General features: G+C 38.8%; 1 protein-coding gene across 4 annotated transcripts; it reads left to right on the top strand.

The window, feature by feature from the left end:
* The first annotated feature begins 3809 nt into the window (after positions 1-3809).
* On the top strand, positions 3810-20820 carry LOC115690293 (protein unc-13 homolog). 4 transcript variants are annotated; one of them, XM_030616606.2, is made up of 26 exons: positions 3816-4092; positions 4379-4443; positions 5057-5312; positions 5464-5530; positions 5721-5871; positions 6320-6487; positions 7492-7590; positions 7716-7925; positions 8015-8116; positions 9290-9520; positions 9749-9826; positions 10754-10840; positions 10920-11105; positions 11210-11368; positions 12257-12349; positions 13081-13152; positions 13561-13678; positions 13981-14153; positions 14452-14536; positions 16166-16303; positions 17107-17213; positions 17333-17410; positions 17496-17591; positions 19150-19245; positions 19329-19509; positions 20065-20820. In XM_030616606.2, exons 1-26 carry the CDS (start codon positions 3933-3935, stop codon positions 20232-20234), a joined length of 3426 nt encoding a protein of 1141 aa, XP_030472466.2. In that variant the 5' UTR covers positions 3816-3932; the 3' UTR covers positions 20235-20820. The 4 variants fall into 4 exon arrangements, 3 of the variants coding, with proteins under 3 accessions (XP_056173680.1, XP_030472466.2, XP_030472469.2); XR_008817917.1 differs by lacking the exon at positions 20065-20820 and having other exon boundaries at positions 3810-4092; positions 18271-19245; positions 19329-19382; XM_056317705.1 differs by lacking the exon at positions 19150-19245 and having other exon boundaries at positions 3814-4092.
* Positions 20821-22739: the final 1919 nt, after the last annotated feature.

The raw sequence follows: 22739 nt of genomic DNA, 5'->3' as shown, positions 1-22739 counted from the left end.
AAGAACAAGACAAGGAAATCATTGAAGAGCCATTATTAGGAGAGCTTAGATGTCTTCTTAGACATTAATGAAGAAGATGAGTCATAAGCCCTAAAACTATGACATAATGACACTAGATTGGAGACTTCGAGACCAAGTTGGAAATGAATGGCCCAAGTTAAAAGCTTGATAAGGAAGTTTAATGATGGCCAAAGACTTTCAAGATCCATTCATTATTAACTTAAACCTTTAGGGCCATCCATTATTACATTTGACCTCATCTTCATTAAGGACCATTAGTAGACCACATTATAATTAAATAAGCTTGGTTTCCACTTAATTTCCTTTTTCCTCACACCACTATCGTTCACGCCACTTTCCCTCTCGCTTCTTGCTCACGCCATACACTCTCTTCTCCCGCCACTCTCTCTCTCACTCCAATCACCATCTTCTCCCTCACGTCACTTTCCCATCTTGGTCCTCACTAAACCTTGCTTTTATCAAGTAAAGTAAATGGATTCCCTAATCTCGGGATATGATGATGAAATGCGTTGTTGGCTAGTGTTTGTACCGGATTCGTGCTTGGACTTCGTGTGATGCTTGCTGGTCATGTCATTCTTTGCATGCTCTAAGCTTGAGTTGATACACGACTCAGCCGCGAAAGAAGGAACATATGTCTTGTATACGCGCTATGGTGCATGGACCGGAACTTGCTTGGCAAAGGTTCGATATTGAGGCGTATCGGATTTGAACTAAGTCGGTTTGGTTTATCGCTTGGCGCGTCGGATCAAGTCATAGGCCTTGAACTGTAGTCGACATATTAGAAAATTTAGAATCAAGGATCATGAGTCTCACTTTTGCACCCCCACCTTCGGGCAATATTGCTTGTATGGCTATAAATGAAAGATAAAAATCAGACTTGCTTGATGGTTGTGATGCATGGACACACGTGGAACTAAAGCCGTCTACGATGGATTTCGAGACATTGCCCGATGATTTTGGATGCCCGATGGATTTCGGATGCATGGTGAATTCCGGATGCTCGATGGATTTCAGATGTCCGATGGATTTTGGAAGAACCGATGGATTTCAGTTAAAAAAATGAATAAATCCTGTGTGTTATATTTTTGCATGCATTATGTAAATACCATGCTTGATGTCTCTTGGCAATTGTGTACACCATGAATAGTACATAGACGAGGTAAGAAACACTTTGTTATTGATCTGCTATCGATAACAGGGGCGATAAGTTAGGACGCGTGTCCGGCGACGATTGATTTCTCCTCACTTGAAATTAGAAGATTTACTTACTGAGTCAATGACTCACTCCCCGTTGTTTTTTTTTTCTTTTTTCAGACTTGTAGGATGGCAGCCCCGCCGGTGTATTTTGGTGTACCTGTGGAACTCGTAGTGAACGTCTTGGACGTGGTAGATGTGGAAATGGGTCGTACCTACCGGAAGGTGATTTCGCTGGTCCAAGTAGATGAGGGATTCGAGAATCTCGTTCCCCATAAGTATGAAGCATGGTACATGTGGACGAGCGAATGCTTGTTCAGACCCCTCCGCGGGTTCAATGGTCCTTTTGGTGGTGCCAATGGATCGGCACCCGGGGCCGCTGCAAATAGAGTCTAGGCGGCGGTTCCGCCTCGGACGGGGACCGAGCAAGTTTTGAAGGAAACTTTTTGGGAGCTTGGCTAGATGCTAGATAACCACGGTAGAGGTGCTAGATAACCACGGTAGAGGTGCTAGGCGTAATCCAACCGTGTTGTTATAGCGGGTACAAGTATGTGTGTGAATCTGTCCTTAAAAAGAAGGGGTTTGTAAAAAGGCTTGGCTTGTAATGTATATATAAGCTATCATGTAAAAAGGTTTGCTCATGATGCTTGTCTTGATCCTGATATTTGTTTTGATTTTTTTTATTGTCCCAATTTCATGCTTTCGCTTGCTCGTAAAAGAAAGATAATAATGAACGGGACGTCGCAAAGTACATCACGTGTCATGGTCTTGGTTGGGACGTGACACATTCCGAGTGGATTGCGGGCGCCGATATGTCTAGAACATCTTGCACTTGTTATTCAACAACATTCCTTTCTCGATGAAGAGAAGTAGGATCCCACGTCTGGTCGTATGGTATGCCGAGTGAGGATGCGAGCATTGCATTTGTATCACCTTTCGATGGATCAAGAAAAGGATTTGAATTGAAGAGGTAATCGGAGCGGACTACCGGATCCGTTTCTATGTCCATCATCAACCCATCCATCCATTCCCAGTCGACCACGGGCGCCGATGTGCTCATCGTAGAAAGTGCACCAGCGTCTGCGCCGCCAAAAGCCGAGGAAGCTGTGAGGTGGGTATCTTCTTGCACGTTCGCTGCTGTTGGAGGAAGCGAATTGGCATTTCTGTCGCTGTGAAAAGCCGGGAATTCAGTGGCGTAGCAGATGTCATTCGTGGAATGACAACTTCGTCTTCACTGAAAGCCGGGAAGTGAATGGTTGAGCTTGATCGGTGGCGGTAGTTGAGGGTGGCGATGCGGTGGAAGGAACGTCCACGATGGCGGCGTTTGTGTGATCATCACGGAGTGGTCATGCCTTCTTCGCTCGTTGATTCTCTTCCTCAAGTTGCACTAGGACGTGCAGATTCCGGCACACCTTTTTGCTTACTTTTTCCGCGTATTTGTTGCTAATCACGCATAAAACATACTCCGTCCCTGCATTACATTCAAACAAAATAAGATGTCCCCTTCCTTTGATTAAAGAAGGAAAAAAAAAAGAATCAAACAGCAAAAATACGACAAAAGCACACTCTCGAGATCAACCACATCATAATGAAGATAGTTATTTGTGGCCTTTTGCAATTAACCGATTGATTTTTATACCCCAATCATATTCGCGGTCCATTGTGGATGGATCGTAAACACATTTATATCAGGATCCATAAAAAGCTCCGGAATTAAGTAAATGAGCAACGTTCAAACAAACAAAATTGTGAAACGTTGACATGGAAAGAATACTGCATCTAAGGTATTCATATCGACAAAAGCATTAAGGAAGATATACCAATCGAACATGTATTTGGGATAATTAGTAACTGAACAGAATAGGGAAAGAGACACATACATTGTGGGGATGCTTTAAGTAGGGGTGAGTGGTTCCCGGTCTGGTCTGGTCTAACCCAAGAACCGGGAACAGGATCGGTTCCCAGTTTCTAGGACCGGGGATCGGATCGGCTAGTCTTGGGACCTTAGACCGATTTGGTCCGGTTCGGTCCGGTTTCAATGGGACCAATATTAAATATTATTTATGAACCGGGAAACGATTATTTCGTTCTTTCCTTTATAGTTCTAATTTGATCCTATAATGCCATGGAAAAAATTGGAAAAATATATATAATATATGAAAAAATTGAACAATCAGTTCCAATAAGACCAATATTAAATATTTTTCATAAATATATTAAATATTATATATATGAAAATTTTTTAAAAAAAATATATTTATCGATCCGGTCCGATCCGATTCCCACCTTAGAACCGGGAACTAGACCGCCTTGAAACCGGTTCCATTTTTAGGAATTGGAAACCGGACCGATATTCTCGAAAATCGAACTAAACTGATCGGTCCGGTCTAGTCTCAATTTGGGCTGTCCATCTTGGTCACCCCTAATAATTAGTCCGTTAATTTTCCAACAAGGGTCAGCAAATTCGTTCTCCCGCATGTAATTGCACCGCGGGGCTTGTCTTTTTTTCCAGCTCGCTGGTTGGCGGAATCAAAAGGCACGCTCGCTTCCGCTTTCTGCGGCACCCTCGGAATGATTGCTCCCCACTCGACGCGAGCGAACTGTTGATCCCTCCCCCCCGTCTCTCTGTCTCTCTCTCTCTCATCGAATTTTCCTCTTTGAAAAGTTCCATCGGAACGACCGCCGCGTTCCACAACCGCCGCCGCCCGGCCGCCCCCATGGAGCCGCCGCCGCCGCCCCTGCTGCATCGTTACCGCCGCGATCGCCGCAAGCTCCTGGAGTTCCTGCTCGCTTCGGCCGGACTCGACTGCTCCTCTCTCTCCGGCGCCGATTTCGACACCCTCAGCGCCGATTACGTCATCCACCGCCTTCAATCCGGTGAGTGGCTGTCCAGAGTTCTCTTTGAGTTTCGGCGAAGGAGGTCCCGAGAACGAGCTCGGTGTCGGTGTCCGCATGGTGTTGCTTTGGTCCGGGTGCTAGTTTTTGTGTTGTTTGAGTTGTTTTCTGGAGTTCGACGGTGAAAACTGGAAGTGAATTGAGCTCGGGGTTTTGTGAGTTATGTTGTTGCTTTCGTGTTTCTTCGACTCGTGTGGCGCTTCGGCTCGTCTGAGTGGAGGCCTCGGTCTCGTGGCTTTGAGCTGGTGATGTGTTTGTTTGTCATTAGGTGGATCGATTGATATGGCCGCAGCAACTGAGACGTACTTGGAAGAATCCACGTATCCGATCACGGTGAGATTACTTGTGCATGACATTTGGTTCTTCTTCTTCGGTTCAGTTCATGCACGACAATTGGTGATTCTGTGTTATGTTTTCCGTTTGAAAGTTTCCTAGATTATCAGTTGGATCAAGTCTTTTGGCTCACTGTCTGCTACATCTTCTCTGTTGCTGTTTATATTCTTGTGCATTATCTTTGTTAAGGCTACCTCATGGTTTTGTTTGAATGTCTAGGGAACATACAAGAGTAAACAAACGATGTGTATATTATTGTGCTATACCTTCCAATTAGTATTGAACGATAAGGTTTCTGTCTAAGTTCAAAAGTTTCTTGAAGGTCTATTTAATATTGCCTGCTGGGTATGTGAATGCTTCTAGAACGCCAACCGCTGAAAGCCAGAACCTAACTGATTTTCGAGCAGGAAATGGTAGTGGGTTTTGATGAAGTTACATGATATAGCGAAACCCAAAAAGGGTATTGGTGTATTGTAAGGCACCGATTATTTTCTGAAATAAAATTTTGTAATTTACACATTCCTAGTAAGGCATTGAGCGTTTAGTTAAATTACTTGCTCGTCTCTTTCTTATACTTTCTACTAAAAGTTTATGCAAATTTCTGTGGAAGCAGATTCAGTTGCCATCCCAGAATTCTTATTTTCTTGTCTCCGACCCCGAACTTGCTGGATCTCCACCCCAGCGCATGCCTCCTCAAGCTGATGTCGCCCACAGCTCTGACCATACTTCAACGTCAGTGGGTAAATTAGATACTCCAATTGTCGGGGATACAGAAGACATTGTTCTTCAATATAAGGAGACACATCGTACACCTATGAAGCCTGTTGATTCAGAAGTTCCTCCATTGGGATTACCTGTCCTGATTGCAGGTATGTGATTGCTTACTTCCGTTTCTTCTTGGACTGAAATATTTAGGATAAAAGCTTATGTATGATGATGTCTAGAAGACTCGACAATAGTCTTCCTCTAAACATTGGCAAGTTTTTTAGTAAACTGATACATGGCTTCAGAATTTTAAAGGACTGTCTGATGATGACTTGCAAGAATCAGCCTATGAAGTACTGCTTGCATCTATGATTTTCTCTGGGTAAATTTCTTCGCTTCTTTCTTTTTCTTTTTCTCTCCTTCTAATACACTTGCTTCCAGTTTTATTATTTCTTTCCGCTCTCTTCATTTTTGTTTGTTAATTTCATGATATGATCTACTTATGTTTTTTATTTCCTGTTTTTAAATTGGAAATTCTTTGCTCAGATTAATACTATCGTTTCTTTCATCAGGATTGAGCTACAGGCGGTTTATGATAGAAAGAAGGAAAAGAATTCCAAATTTTTCTCGGGAATAAAGGGCAAAAAGAATAAGATTCATTTACAGTCTCAGCCTCTTGAAAGACACTTTGAGCTAATTGATATTATACGCTCTCAGATGCAGGCAAGCATTTCCGAATATTATTGTCTCTGAAGATATAAGTTCCATGTTTGGATGGTGATGATGAGAGCTTGAGTGGATCACTTTAAGTATGATTTCAAAAGTATGCAAACGATACTCATGCTTTCAATGCATTAATGTCATTCACCTGGTGCTGGCCATGTATTTGAAGTTTGGTTGATCAAATTATTTCCGTTTGATGCACACTTAGGCAGAAATTTGTCTAGTTCAATCCTGTGGTTTAATATTCCATCCCATATTCTTTGTAAATCAGCAGCTGGAGAATGTTCTTTGGTGAAAATAGATAGTAACATCTAGGTCTTCATGTTTTTGGTCTTTATACAGAGTTTCCAATGTTATGTGATATATAAATGGTGGCTTGATGTACTTACTCCAGTCATTTCTCACTTAGTTTTTTGTTATCTTGCATGGAAAAATTTTCCTTGATCAGATTTCGGAAGCTAAAGATGCATGCATCAGAAAGAAATTGATAGAGTTGGTGGCAAGTAAAACATGCAGACAGATTAATGTTCCTCAAATTTCCTTGGGCCTTTTAGATGGGATTCATGAGTCTGATTTTCTCAACGAGAAACACTATTTGCAATGGAGAAGGAGACAGGTAGTGATTCTAAATGCCTTTCTTTGTAGTTCTCTGTGGTATGGGACAGATTGAGCTTGATGTTTGTTCCGCACAATTCCAAATTTTATGGATATTAAGGCGTCAATATGAAGGAAAGCACTTCTTATTGGATAGAGAGAGTATGAATGCTTCAGTTTATGTAAAGGGGTTAGAGTTACTTTTGGTGATTCACATCTAATACCAAGAGATGGCTGTGTTTTTCGTATTGAAGGCTCCTGCAATGAATAGAATTATGTCTCTGCTGATTGTTTTGTTGACAGAGAGACACATAAATGACTGCACTAAGCAAGCTGTCATTAACTAAGTGGTCTTATACTGATCTGATCCTGAAGATGCAGTAAATGTTGGGAATATGTTTAGGATCCATGAGTTGTGCAGATAGGATCCACTCAGCAAATAGATGCAGACATTCACATACATACAGATGCAGGATTGAAAAACTTAAATCCAACCAAAAAAGAGACTTTGGAGGTGTTCTGGGGGCTATGGCTTTTAGCTTTTGCTTTTATCATTTTGAATGTGGCTATATATATTGAGCACCGTAAATCTTTAATTTCCATATAAATGCTGGCATCATCTAGACTTTTGTTAGATGAACATGATTTTTCACCTAGTGGCAGGGAAGCAAGTAGCGTTTTCTTAATTTTCTTTTGGGGTGGGGAGTGGGTGGAGGCAGAGACCATTATAGTCTTGTTTTGTGTTAAATTTAATCACTAAAATTAGAAGCATTCCGTAGGATGCAAACTCTGACCATCTTAAAAGATTCTTCATCAATTGATGAGTGCAGTCTAGCGTCAGTTTATATTTATGCAATCTGATATCAAGGCCATTAAAGATAGTATCAAAGTGAATGACTTTGATGGAAAGAACTGGATGTATGATTTTCGTGTTCTTATGCCTTTGACTCTGCTCCTGTGGATGATAGAGATGAGGTGATCATCAGCTAGTGGTAAATCTATAATTTGTCTGGTCTTTATTTGTAGGTGAATCTTTTGGAAGAATTTATAAGTTCCTCTACTAATCTTGGGACAAATGAACATTGTATGGTGAGAAGCTCTCTTCCGAAGATAAGAGATCCAAAGGTGTGGCACTTGTTAATCTGCACATATTCATGTCCACTTCAATCACATCAACCAAAATAGTTCTATTCTTTTTCAACATTTTCATTTCTCATATATTAGAATGAATCACCTTCTCTGTATTCCAGGAATGGGATGTCAAAATGTCTCCAAGCGATCATGCCGACGTTCTGTATGCTATTAGGCAGGTGGTTTTAGGGCTGTCATCTCTGCCAGGAGAGGTTGGTCTTGAAACTGGAACTTACTACTGGACAGTGGGTTATCAACTGAACATTCGAATTTATGAGAAACTACTTTTTGGCATGTTCGATATTCTTGATGAAAGCCAGCTCATTGAGGTGTGTCCATTGGCAATTAGCATTACCTGTAGTGTTGCTTTGGTTTTGTAGTTTTGCACATGCATAATTTTCTTCATGCACTTGTTCAGGAAGCTGAAGAAATTCTAAATTTAATCAAGATGACATGGCCTACCTTAGGCATCACTCAGAAAATCCATGATGCGATGCATGGGTGGGTCCTTTTTAGGCAGGTATTTTGTTGTACCTCAACTGGATCTTAACAATTGCGAGGCATTTATCAATGTGAAGCTATGTAGCATTCCTCTGCATTTGATTTGCATTTTTTATACAGTGTGTAATACGACAGATGGATAGAATGAAGAATGAGCAAATAAGCTCTTTTTATATTGTTTTTTGCAAAGATGGATAATAGCTAGATTATATGGCAATTGTTGTCTCATTCTACCTATGTCTTGAGTTTTGTGTGTGGCAATGCAAATTTGGGAGAATTTATGCCGGAGGTGCACAGGTTATTGACTATATGATCCTTACTTGTGGTGTCCTTTTGTTGGAAAAGTAATAAATAAATTTATGGTTAAGTGGCTTGGAATTTGGAATAGCTCTCTCTCTCTCTCTCTCTCTGTGTGCTAAATCACTCTTTATACATCAATCCTGGTGATAATATTTCACTGCATGGTTCTTAAAAGAAAAGCTGGATCCACACTGAAACATCTTGTAATGTACAGACTATAGAGCCGTGTAATTTATTGTTTGCCAAGAATACTTTGTAACTGTACATGACCTTAAAGTTGTATTGTAAGCAAAATTATGTTTCCCATGTAGATATTATTTGTTTTCATAATTGTCTACTGGTCTAGCTTATAGTTTGCTTGGGTTATCCTTGTTTAAGTAAAATAAAATCGACAATTTGCAGAAAGAGACTCACAACTAAGGTAACACAATTAATATTCTTTTCTCTGTCCATTCTGTTTTGACATGTACATGTCTGTGCACGACTTGGTAAATATTTTTGTGGGCTTTCCTACGAGTTTAGAAGGAATTTGGCAACTTCTTCATGTTGTGAATAAGTTTTATGCCCCGTTTGGTTTTGCAGGGTAAACTTGGAGGATATATCATCAGACGAGTGTTTAAAGAATATAAATAGGAATTTAGTTATTAAATCTTGAGAAATTGTTTGATTCTTTAGATTGTAGCGAAGAAAGCATTTATTTACCCATAATGTTCTGGTTTAAAGAATACTCTGGTTTCCAGGCATGTTCTTTCAAGATCTATTTACATGTATTTAAATGATCACTTTTCTTGGTTCGACCATTTTTAGTTGGTGTTACTCATTATTTTAATTAATGATAGTATCGTGCTTTGAGATGTCAAACTTCCTAACCATTGGAATTTTTCCATTGAAGTTTGTGGGGACACAGGAGCCTTCGCTCTTAGAACATTGTATCCTCAAGTTGCAGAGATTTGTCTCTGCTGAAGACCATGATAGGAAGGAAGAAAAATATATCAACAGACTTGCGTGTTCTCAACGATACAATGGTGTCGAAACAAAGTTAAGTCTGGATGAGGCTGTTCTTTGTTCAATAAGCATTTGGTGCGATAGTCGCCTGGAGGACTATCATCTGCATTTTAGTAAGGTCAAGTTCTGTTTATCTTTAATTATTTGTTAAATTTAGTTGATTGTTTGTGCTTTTGCTTGTGCTTTCCTCATCAAACATAATATCTTCTTCCTGGGCATGTACTAGGTTGGCGCTCGAGCTCATAGATGTCATATGCTACCAGTTTCATGTCAATGCTTGCAGCTTGCTTTTTACTATCACCTGCATTCCTTTGAGTAATCATCTTATTATGAAGCTCATTTTCAGGAACCTGGTATCTTCGGAAGGGTGATGATGTTGGCGTCACTGACTGGAGTTCCTATCATCAACTCTGGGGAAATTAAGGCAAGTTATTCCGCACAAGCTAAATGTTTAGCGTGCTTGGTAATTTGACATTATGATTTGTTCATGATCTAACATTATAAATGCATTATTACTAAATTGTCATTTGAGATGTTCTCCAAATAATATAAAGCATCACCATTAATTGTCATTTGAGATTAACTGTCTAGCGTGTTTGGTAATTTGACATTATGATTCATTCATGGTCTAATATTATACGTGCATTATTACTAAATTGTCATTTGAGATGTTCTCCTCATAATATAAAAACATCTCCTTTAATTGTCATTCTAGATTCTGGTCCCAGCTGTTTTATATCTCTTGCAAACATAATCCAAAGTCTTCTCCTTTAGGCGTTGCTGGTAATCATTTGAGTATAAGAGGCAAATGGCCCCACAAAAAGGCTATTATACCCAGAAAATGTGGTTGAGAAAAGTGATGAAACTTAAGAGTGAAGATAGAAAACTCATCAAAGTTTGTGGTTGGAACCCTCCTCCATTTTCAAATTTTCTAAAAACTGAAAATGATCTTTTGGAAACCTATATAATAAAATTTAATTTTCATATTTAAACTGAAATAGAAAAGAAATTGAAAGTTTTTTTGACAAAATCTTTTAATTTTATTTATTTTAAATAAAAATTATGCTACAAGAGAAAGCACACTGTGCTAATAAAAATAATTGACCAATAATTTTTTCAGAATATTGAAAAAATTGGAAGTGGAAAAAGGTTTTTTAACAATTTTCAGTAAAAAATGCAATATCAAAGATATCCTGTGGCAACTAAAGAACCATCCTAAAATTGCCTGATGAACTCATGTTCTACCTCGAGTGCCTTTCTTTTAATATTACGGTCTTTGGCAGGCCTTCTGACATACTCATATATTTTCCAAAAAGCTTAGTTGTGACATGAGGGTATTGCATGTATGTAGCTCCTGAAGTTAAATGCTTCCAATGGGAATGTTACCAGAAAACTCAGCACTTATGTGGAAAGGTCCATTGAAGCTGCATATAATCGGGTGAGACAATCGTACGGTATCCGAAGTTTCTCTAGCATATCTTTGTTTCTAATCATTGGTTTGATATTGGATTTTTTAGGTAGCAAGTACAATTGATTTGGAATCCAAACTGGCAAAAACACATAGTCTGGCTCTACTAGCAAATGAATTAAATTTGCTAGCCAAGAGAGAGTTTGGCATTTTTTATCCAGTGATTCGTAATTGGTATCCGGAAGCTGGGGCAGTTTCAGCGACAAAGCTAAAGAAATATTATGGAGAAAGACTGGTTTGTATCACATTAAATTTGTGCAATGTTTCGTCTTTCTTCGTATTTGCACTGTACATATATTAAGTTTTCACTCTTTTCTACCTTTCTTCCCAAATATACAGCAACCGTACCTTGTGGAGGTGTCATATCTAACCGAGGATGTTAGATCCGTTCTTTCTGCTGCCCATACTTTGGATTATGATCTTAGTGAGTTATATGCATCTACTTGTGAGGAAAACAAGTTGAATCATCTGTCCGACCGAGATCTGGATAGATATCAAGTACGATCTTCTGAAATCAAGTATCATCTGTTTACATGGGTTTTTCCTCTCTTTAGATTGTGCCACATGTGAAACTTCTTTTGCTGACAGAAATTGACTAGTTACAGATTATAGGAAATGTTTTTTACTTGGTGCTGTCTAATTTTTTTTGTCTATCAGATGGTAACTTGTCTTCTGTCATTATACTTGTGTATTTGCACTTCTAGATGTAATAATATCTGGTTTTGAATTTTAGCAGTCAGTTAATATTTGAGAAGCGAACTCTCTGCTGTTAGGTTATGGAGATCATCAGATTCATTCAGTTTGTAAAATATGTCTGATGTGAACTCCCATGTAAAGTCATACTGCATATGTATTCCAAATGGTGATTGTCCCATAGTATGGCTCATTGTGATGCTAGGAACAAGATGCCTTGATGTTTGTGTATGATTCCTATTTTAACCCTCCATCTTGTTTATTAAGGAGAGAGAGGGGGGAGATTGTGATTCTTTTAAGTGTGGCTGATGTGCATCTTCTTTGGATCTACACTTGGCGAGTTGAAGTTCATTTGGCATATATTAGAGATTCAATTACTTCAAAGTTATTGACAGTGATGCAGCTTTTTATTACCACATTAGTTCTTCTATTCAATATCCTCTGTACGGAATGACTAATATATTCTTTTGATGCAAATTTCATTAATCTGCATTATGATAGCTTATTCTGGCCAATTAAGCTGCTTGGTTTTATAAAATGAGTCTTCAGATAACTTTATTTCTCTCTCCTTGGTGCATATGATGGAAATTGTGACATTAAGTATCAAAGCTTAGACAAGTAATCATGGCTACTTTACATTTGTGCATCTACAATTTTGTGCTTCAAAGTCATAACGAAACATTTCTTATGCAGATCGAAGAAGTTGCTGGGCCAGTTATTCTTGATTGGATTATTGCTCAACATTCTCGTGTCTTGCAATGGACTGAACGAGCAGTAGATCTTGAGGTGGAGTGGATAATTCAGAACCATCACAATTTTTTCAGACCATATGGCTTAGCATAACCTTAGGAAATCGTCAGTTGTAATTATTTATAGGGAAGACTTGGAGAGCAGGGGAAGAGCATGGATCCATGGTGTGGATACTGGATTGACATTTCTTATGATTTATAAAAGGGGTTTTGTTAACACCAGAAGCGATTAAATTAGTAGAAACACTTTTGGAGAGACTATAAAAAATTGAAAAACTACACATATAGAGAAATCTACTACATTCAAATATGAAATTATGGTTTGAAAGATATTACTGAGACTTAACAAGTGTGTTAGGGGTACTCTTTGATATTTCCCTTTTAAAAGATTGGCAAAATGTTGTGCTAGCAAAATGCAGTGAACAAGACAAAAGGTACAGGTATTCATTTTGATGCTAGGTGATACTTGATAGCGGAAAAAAGTTTGCAATCTAATTGTCCTGAACTTTCAATTACGTTCCTAGTGTAGTGAGTTGGAAAACATCTGATTAAGATCTATGCCTGGTCTGGGCGTTTTTCTTGGGTTACTTTTCTCTGTGCAAGGTGGGACTATTGAACAAGGCATAAATAAGACACTCAAGATTCCAATGGCTAAATGAGGCGTACCCTCCTGCTTGAATAGTTATTCATTTATTAGATAATGTTATATAATTAATTTTAGCGGCTGGAATTGCCGATTGCATTTATTCTTGTTTTGACTTTGTGCAGAAGTGGGAGGCAATATCATTCCAACAAAAGCAGGCACCATCCGTAGTTGAAGTTTTCAGGATAATTGAAGAGGTATGAAGTTCTTAATGACTCAAGTACTGGTTACTTTATATAGATGAATTCATGATGGTGGATCTGCTGAATATATTCTTTTATATAGTAAGTTCAAAACTGATATACATGGCAGTCACCATAAGAGGGATGTAGGGCAATTGTTTGGTTTAGTCTGAAGCTGGTATAACATTCCACTTCAAATATGAATTAGCATTTAAATGTGGAAATTGAGAAGATTCAGAATAGTTGAAGAAGACGTATTTGTTTGGTAATATTAGTTAAACGTGTTTCATCCTACCATTAATTGGAGTATTACTGCTTAAAAAAAAATCAAAGTATAATGCTAGCCTTGTGAAGCATGTGGATAGTTAGAATTTGCACAGATTTTTGCATGGTTTAATTCTTTTCATGGCTTTTGACTTGCAGACAGTAGATCAATTTTTTGGGTGGAATCTCCCAATGAACATAACGCATCTTCAAGCTCTACTTTCTGTGATATTTCACAGCTTGGATGCCTATTTGTTGAAGGTATCTAACGGTTTAGGTATGTGCGGCAAATTTGAGTGAAAAGTTGTGCTAATAGGTTTACTTGAATTTTAGGAGATTACAAATTTCTTTCTGTCTGGCAGCATGGACTGGGATTTAAGGGATTGATGGACTATGCGCTTCTCATTTGACTAATCTTTTATATTCTTTACATGTGCAATGGATTGAGGGCTGAGGCCTGAGTTAATTGTGCTGATTTTCCAGTTATTTTCCAGTTATATTCAACTTACACACCAGTTTACACTCCAGGAGTACATCTTTCCTTAAAAACTCTGATGATGATGCTTACTGTTCTGACAGTCGAGAAGAAGGATCTATTACCCGCAGCTCCTCCTTTGACTCGCTATACAGAGACCGTTATTCCTATAATCAAGAGGAAGATGGTGGAAAACACTCTGACCGACAATGGCATGAATGATAAATTGACTGCATCGACCATATCAAAGCTCTGTATAAGATTAAATACTCTTCAGGTCTGTGTATTTTCCATTGACTCATTAGGTATATGAAGATGGTAGAAAAGTTTGCTTCTTGTGTTTATAGGAGAGGGGTTTTCTTTGTTTTTTGATTGATTTCAGTTGACCCCATATACATATTGATATGATACTAAAATTCTTTTTCTACAAAACAATAAAAGGAGTGGAATTAGATGCAACAACAAGCAGCAATCTGAGTGGATCTAAACCCCAAAAATTTCAATTTTCAGATTCATATGATCAATCATGAAGGATTGTCCTACACTCTTCTGACATTTTTTTATTCACTGTGCAGTATGTCAAGAAAAAGGGTGGCATACTAGAAGATTCCCTTAGAAAATCTTGGGCTCTTGTCAGATCATCTAAATATCAAAGATCAGGTGACTTCCTGACTGGGAGCAAAAACTTCTTAAATTGGTTTATCTGTTGCGTGTTTGAGCATATTGACACCTTTTTTTTCTTTTTATCATAATTAAGCATATGCATAAATATTTTTGTGACTTGCTGTTTTTCTGAGTTCCCATGGCTTTGTGGGCTCTCGGGCATGGCAAAGGAATTCTAAAGCCTTTCATGCATACTGAGATTTGATGCAAGAATTCTCCTGTTGTTTCAATCAGTTTATTTGGTTGGTGATCTAGTATGATTAAGGACATTCTTGCCATTCCTCATAACTGATATCTAGGAGAGCGTACATGGCAAAGTTTTAGCAGAATGTTTCTTGGAAGTGTGCCTGCTAAATGGTCTTTCATTGTCCTAACAGAGGATTGTTTTGACATGGGTTCAGTTCTTCTAAAGATCTTGTATGCCAATATAATAGATTGCTGTAGAAATATTCCAGTACGTCCGATTACTGTCATGCACCTGTCTATGGAAGTACGAATGATCTCGCAAACATATGATCACGCTTCTTCTACAATGCCTATCTTGTGGATATTTCGGTACTTTTTTGTCAAATTTCAAAATAGGTTTGGTGTTAGAATGGCAGGTCTTGTTTTACGTATGTGGAGCCCTCCTCAAGTGTTGCAGGGAGGACGTTTTTCTCCAAAACTTGTGATGGATTTTCTGTGGTTGGGTAGTTGTGTTGCTTAGATGTAATCTAAGGGGAGGGTGAAAGGAATAGTTCCTTGATCAACAAACTTGAGTTCTTAGATGGGTTGCTACTAGACCTGTCAAAATGGATCATAAACCCATTTCTTAACCCATATATCAGTAAATGGGTCATAAATAGTTAGTTATATTCACTAAATGGGTCATAAATTGGTATAAACATAATATGGGTGTTAAATGGGTCATAAATGGATCGTAAATGGGTTTACAACTTATTTAAACTCAACTCATCTCTCTCACCCTCACTCAATTTTGCGCTCACTCACTTCGCACTCTCACCTTAGTTTGAGTATGTGTTCTTCTAAATTGAGTTAAATATGGAAGTGTTTTAGCAATATGGGTTGGGACGGGTATGGGTTGGTATGGGTTGGGTCGGGTATGGGTCATTAAATTTGCATTAAATGGAAATAGGTCAAAACGGGTTAGATGGGTCTATTTGGGTCGGACCATTTTCGACTTGACCCACCCATTTGATAGGTCTAGTTGCTAGTGCTTTCACAAAATTTAATTCTAGTAATTACCAATTGAACCATTTCTCTTTACCTGAAATATGAGTTTCTACCATAAAGTTGTCATGGTGCATGATCCTCCTGCATTGCTAGGGTCTTGGGAGGGTAAAAAATACACTTTTTCTAGGATTGAACCTGTGAACACACAGGAGTAGTTTCCATTTTTTTATAAAGGCTCATCCGTGATAAATTACGGGAATAAAGAAGTGGCTATGTATTGGGTTTATTTTTTCAAGATCAAGTCAGGCATTTTTCCAATCTTAGCGTGCTTTTGATTGCTGATCTTTTTTTTAGTTATGTGACCATGCTGATTGTTGCTTGTTTTAAGATAGTCCTGAAATTTAGTTGCTTGGGTGGTTACATGCACTAATTCTTTGCTGAATGCTTATGCAGCGGTGGAGGAACCTTTGCAAAATACAGTTACTGACTCCTTAACATATGATGAAGCAGTTGATGAACTCTTTAGTACCGCATTCAACAGCATCAGGGATACTTCAACAAATGCAATAGGCATGATTTGCGACTTAATTGGTGAGTTGACATTTGAGTACTGTGCCTGTAGTTCTTCAGGCACCGATCACTTTTTGAAAGAAACCAGCATAGCCGGTGCTTCTAATACACATAATACACATATAACGTAGCCAATTGATACTTAGTGAATGAAGGGATGGAAAATATTTTGATGTTTTTTTTGTAAGCATTGCTTTATATGTGGTTAGCCATTAAATCTCCTATACTTTCACTTACCTCAACAAAAGGGATCATCTAATAGTATGTTAAAAAACATATACGAACAGACAATAGTATATTGATCTTGTAGATAAATGCCAATTGGCAATTCACACGAGCGTGTTTCTCTAAAGATAATTGTAGTCACACGAGGAAGTGTGCATGTTATTGGAATATGGAGAACTATGCAAAGTTGACTGAAAAAGGAGTTGGTACTCACACAGTTGTCTAGAGATGCTGTTCCTTTCCTTTTTGGTTTCTTTTTTTTGAGAGAGAAGAAAAAAAGAAAGGGGTTTGGGGGGTGGGGATTGTAAGCAATACAACCCACAAAGTTTTGAGCATATTTGCTAGTCGTACAACAGTGTTTTTGTCAGCAAGCAATGCACATGCTATTCTTGATACAGCTTTCATTTATAATTGGATTATATGCACTCTTCATCTCCAGAATTTGACTCTACACATAAAATGAGAATGTTTTCTCTCAAGCCTCAAGTGCAATGTGTGTCTAAAGCTCTCATATTCATATATGCCATTAAATATCTTTTGGCATTCGGGTACAAAATAATACCTTACTTGCTGAATTTATCTCTTGGATTTATTTCTAGGATTGAGAATGGTGTTTTGGGATCTAAGAGACAAAGTGCTTTCATTTTTATACTATGGTAATGTTGAAAGCGCTCGACTGGACAAGTTTCTCTCTCATTTTGATACCGTAAGGTTCTCTCTCTCTGTGCACACACTGATTTGGAAGTGCATGGCCGTTTACATGTCTTTTAGTATGCTCATATATAGAATCAGTGTTCAGAGTTTCAAACATTGGTATCAATGCAGGTCCTTAAACATATATGTGGCTTACTTGATGAATCTCTTAGAGATCTTGTGGTTTTAAGTGTCTCTCGAGCATCCATGGTATGTTACTGTTCTTAGATTCTAATGATGCCGAGGCATATTTTTTGTGATGGTGCAACCTGAATTCTTCATCTTAATCTTCCAGGATGCCTTTGTCTGGGTGTTGCTTGATGGCGGCCCATCTCGTGCATTTTCTGAGACAGATTTTTCTTTGTTGGAGGATGATTTTACTATGTTGAAGGTTTGTGAATATATCCCTTTCCTTTTTATTGTTTGTTTCCTCTCTCTGAATTCCTTAGCTTCTTTTTGTGTCTAAGTAGAAAGATATGGTAGTGCACTAAACTCTTGTATAAAAGGTGATGATGCTGAGTTTTGACTCTCTTACATAGGATGCTGTCTGCTCAAGGACAAAATTTTTTGTCCACTAGCATGTCTTTTTCCTTTTCAATTAATGTCCTGTTTATTCTTCAGAATTGAGGGATAAAACTTTTCCTTTTAGGAGTTCAATCGAGCTTGGTCACACAGCAATTTCTTGATTCAGTTAAGAGATTGAAGCTTTAGTAAGAGATCGGTATTGTTTTGCACGCTTGTCCTCGAGATAAAATAACATGTCTCTGTTTCGAGAATAATCATGAACGCGAACTCACCTTGAAACTCGAAGACTTGAAAGGTGTTGAGATAAAATAGAGTTGTTTCTGATACTCTATATATAAGCCTCATCTAGGTCATATTAGCATTCATTTTCAAGTTTTGGTACTGGTTTGATAGGGATTGATTCAAGGTCTTTATATTTGTATATTGTGGTATTGTTTCATTTTTAGCATAACTTGAGAGTTGGAGTTGCTCTGGATGTGTTGGTTGTGACCTGATGACACTTTTGTTTTGGTGCCCTTATTTGCCAATATTTTGGTGCATTTAAGTCGATGGTTTTTTCACACTAAACTGGAGCATGAACTGGTCAAGTGACTGCTCGTCAGTTGCATTGGCGCAACCAGCTGTCAATTCACCTTATAGGGGAAACTAGACGGAAGACATAAAGCATATTGTGGCTCGGTTGTGCCTGCGTGTAAAGCACCCAGGACATCTGTGGAGTCCTGAGTTCAGGCTGCTCTAACCTCACTTTAGGCCTTCTATTCAATGCTGTTAAAGCAATTGTAAAGGGGTTGTCTACTTTTTCTAGGATAAGATCCTCTTTCATTTATCCTTATTTTAACTCACATGGTTGGCCTGGATCTTGACCTGGTTAGATCAGTTCAGCCAGGTCAAATTCGGTTGATTCTTGTTTCTTGCTCTTTATTTTGAGGGAATTAACTGGCCTTTTTCTTGGGGGCCAAAAGAACTGGATATAATGATTCAGTGTTGAAGAAGCCAACTAGCTGGTCTGGTGCCATTGATTCGATGCTGTAGCATCAAAATCAGTGAGTGGTGGTAAGTTCAGTGATGCCTGAGAGATCATGCATGCAGGATTTGTTAGCTTATTAATGCTTTCTAAATCCATTTTGAAATAGGTATATATTGGCTGTGATTTAGATATGTAGCACATCCTATGAAATGTGCTGTAGGACTGTTTTCTTTTATTGACCGATTAGAATTGCCTCCCAGGGTTCTGGATCACTTATGTAATTCATTTATCTGTGATGAACGTGAGAGTGGCTTTCAAGTTGCAACAGAGGATTGAAGTACCGAATCTTCCTTCTGATGTTTGCTTATGCTAAAGACTGACCAAGAATGTGCCATTGCTTTCTCTCATACTATGCAGTTGTTACATGCTTTTAGTTGTGCTATATTTTGATTTATAGGAATTTTTTATTGCTGATGGAGAGGGGCTTCCCCGTTCTCTGGTGGAGAAAGAAGCTAAATTTGCTGCACAGATACTACAATTATTCTCCCTTAAGGTTCGCATGGTGGTGGATAACTGAAAATTGTGCAGTCATATGAATTTATATAAGTAGCTGCTTGACCAATTTTGTCTTGACAGACTGACACAGTTATCCAAATGCTGCTAAATGCAAGTCAACGGATCTCATCAGGATTACATGGACGTAGACATGGCAGCATCCCTGATGATGCATACATTTTGATACGAGTCTTGTGTCATAAAAAGGACAGAGAGGCCTCCAAGTTCTTGAAACGGCAGTACCAGCTCCCAATGTCTTCAGGTGTGATTCTCTCATTTAGGTTTCTTGTTACCTTTTCTACCGCTGTATCTCATGTTTCAGTGAGTATTTTTGTCGGGAGTGCTGATTCTATGAGTTGTTTAAAATTAAATGATACATTCTACTACAAGGATCATATTTTGATAAAAACAAAGAATTGGTACCAAATATTAAATCTCATGAACATGCAAAATTCGAGAAGAAAGTGATGACAGCAGAACAGCAGTATTTGTTTCACATTAATGAAAATCATTAGAGAGGGATGCGTTCACGGGTGTCAATCTAAGTTTTGTTCTTGGCTGGTTCTCTTGAGATTGATCCAGAAACTTTTTTCCTATGCTGGAAACCCTTTATTATGGTGTAATTTAGGTGCCATTGCCATTTGAATTCTTTGCTTGGATTAGTTCTCTACATCGAGTAATGGGATCTTTGCTCGTCTTATGTAGCATATATTGAGAAAATCCTCAAATTTCTAGACCTTTGCCTCACTCTAAGTGCTGTTGTGACTTGCCAGCAACTCTAACCAGTGAATTGGCTTTGGGTTTTATGTACCTGCAGAATATGATGACACTCCATCAAAGGATTCTGCTGTGGGATCGACATTTATGTCAGATATCCTTGAGCGAAGCAGCTCTTTCCATTGGACCGAGAAGGGCCAAAAAAGTTTTACTTCATTCAAGAAGAAAATTCAAGAAGCAACATCAGAATTTAGACATGCTGCGTGGTGACATTTGCTCCTAGTTGACATCTCAGTTTGGCTGGCACATTGGTGTGGATTCTGAATGACCTTTTTGAGATGGATTTATGCGGCGCTTAGTCAATTTCTTCCATGGATTTCCTGGTAAGCGATAGTGGGAGGTGTAGCATTGCCTTCCATTGGACTGAGAATGGCCAAAGAAGCTTACATTCATTTAATGAAGAAAATCAAGTAAGCAACATCCAAACTTAAAACATGCCGCATGGGGATGTTGTTGTTAGCTATCGTCTTTGGCTGGTTCGTTGGTGTGGATTTCGGCGGAACCTCTTTGCGTCTCATTATGATGCACATAATCCATTGCTTGGTTGAAGTTTCCGGTGAGTTATACATTACTCTCGTTTATCTCAGGTTCACGAGCGAATTCCCTGTAGTAGAGCTATTCTTTGCATAATGTTGCATGACATTGTTCACAGTGCAATATTCGTGCACAAAGATAGACTTTTCAGTTCATTGATGACAGTAATGTGGTTTGAGTAGAATGTATAGTTCGATTTTGTTTGCAATTCCTCTGACCTGCTCTTATGCATTTAATAGAGTTACGCAATTATTCTGGTCTATACACATTGGAACCGTGGAATGTGTAACTTTATGATCTTCAGACCAGGACAAGGCATCCTTTTCTGTTGTGATGTTGCAACGGCCTGTTGGGTGGAGTTGGGCGTAAGTTCTTTTATTGCAGAGATTGCAGAAGGCAACCATGTTTTGTTTTTGAATTTTCGCGATCGGTACACGCTTACAAGGGCAACATCTACAGCAGCAATGTGAGATCGAGTTGTTGCGGTGTCGGCGCATTGATGTTAAATCAATAGGAAGTACATAGTAGGAGAATTTTGCTTGATTGATTTAAGATGACTATGTTAACGGCAACTATACGAATTTCGTAGTCACGGCCTCTTCTGTCAAGGCTTTATTTGGCAGCTGGCACACTATAGTCGGGAGAATTTTGGTTCAAATGCGCCGGGAAGGTTCAAACGTGCATACACGAGAGATATTCGTATTTCTGGTCCAAAAATTTTCTGTATTTCTTTCATCGACTCCAAACAGGTCACAGACGTCTGAAATTCATGGAGGCGGTTTAGGATTTAGCAATGAGTGATTTCGCGAAAAGAGCATACTCATTCGGTCAGCTGTAAAATCAAAATGTCGTATCATTGCGGCAAATCTTGAGACAAAACTTTGATCATTGCTCGTTTAGATTTGGACATTTCTACGGGAAATTATCAAAAAAGTCATAAATCTATTGTATTTGGGTCAATTCAGTTATAAACTTTTCAATTTGAATAATTTAGTGTTTAACATTTAAATAATATGCCAATGTAGTTTATCCGGCAATTTTGGCCCGAAATTAATGACGTGGATTTTGGTCGTTCTATGTGATAAAGGCTGACATTGATGTGAATTTTTTTTTATTATTGTTAAGGGTTGGCAAGGGGTCGCTAGTCATCGGTTGAGGCCTGGGTACCCCTGTCGGCCACTTGGGCGCAGGCCTGCAGGCCCTTACTAGTCGCGGGCGAAGGCCGCGAGCCCTCCCCAGTATCATTATGACCCTCGCCATGATTGGCAAGGGATCACGGCTCTCACTTAGATTTGGGCAAGAGTCGCGGCCCTCGCACATAGCTGGGCAAGGGCTGTGACACTCGCCCAGTGGTTGGTGAGGGCAGGAAGCCCTCACCCAACTATGAGTGAGGGTCGTGACCCTCGTTGATGGCTAGCAAGAGGGTTGTCACCCTTGCCAGGTGGGTAGCGAGGCCTAGCGACCCTCCCTTAACAATACAAAAAAAAGAAAAGAGAAAGGAATAAAAAAGAAAAAAATTTAGAAAATTTCAAAGAATTTTCACAACCGTCGTTCACGTCATTAATTTTCAATCAAAATTGGCCAGATGGATGACATTGGTAAAATGTCAAAATGTTTATGAGTCAATTTGTACAATTGAAAGATTTATGATTGAATTGACAAGAGTGTAATAAATTTAAGATATTTTTTGATAATTTTCCCAATTATCCACCGTCGGACATCACTTGTTTAGTATTTATTATCATTATGTTAATTCTGCCGTCTGTGGGTGGCCATGCTTTTTACTGCTTTGGCGCATTTCCTTGGTGTGAAACCGCAGAATTTGCACGCCGCTTGACTTAAAACTCAGGATTGACTTTACTGTCACCTATCCGAACCTAAACCTTACACCAGACCAAGGTCTTGACTAGGCCAATACAATGCATCACCTATGACTTCTAGCGCTTTGGACTATCCTATGTCGACAAAACTATTTGCGGCGCCGTGTGTAAGTTGCCTTTCGAACTTTGGCTAGATGGCTCGTGAAGGCACTTTCGTCAGACCAGCGTTTTTACACGTTAAAGACCAGAAATTAAAATAAATGCCGAAAGCGACACTGCACTAACATGAATGAGTCAACCCGGTCATCTGGAGTGATTCCTGGAATTCCCCCTCAAAGGAAACCTGGAACCCTCGCAGTAC

Source organism: Syzygium oleosum, unplaced genomic scaffold (assembly GCF_021117445.2).
Source record: "Syzygium oleosum isolate NSW1041296 unplaced genomic scaffold, Sole_v2.1 Sole_v2.14, whole genome shotgun sequence".
Lineage (NCBI taxonomy): Eukaryota > Viridiplantae > Streptophyta > Magnoliopsida > Myrtales > Myrtaceae > Syzygium > Syzygium oleosum.
Note: the sequence above shows the minus strand (reverse complement) of the source record. Positions and strands in the feature narration are given on the sequence as shown.

Bases quoted from the DNA above. Each gene is read 5' to 3' on its own strand.
- LOC115690293 (XM_030616606.2), top strand. From the start codon at position 3,933: ATGGAGCCGCCGCCGCCGCCCCTGCTGCATCGTTACCGCCGCGATCGC. The intron at 14,537-16,165 runs GTGACTTCCTGA...ATGCTTATGCAG, and splicing joins ATCTAAATATCAAAGATCAG to CGGTGGAGGAACCTTTGCAA. The intron at 19,510-20,064 runs GTGTGATTCTCT...ATGTACCTGCAG, and splicing joins CCAGCTCCCAATGTCTTCAG to AATATGATGACACTCCATCA.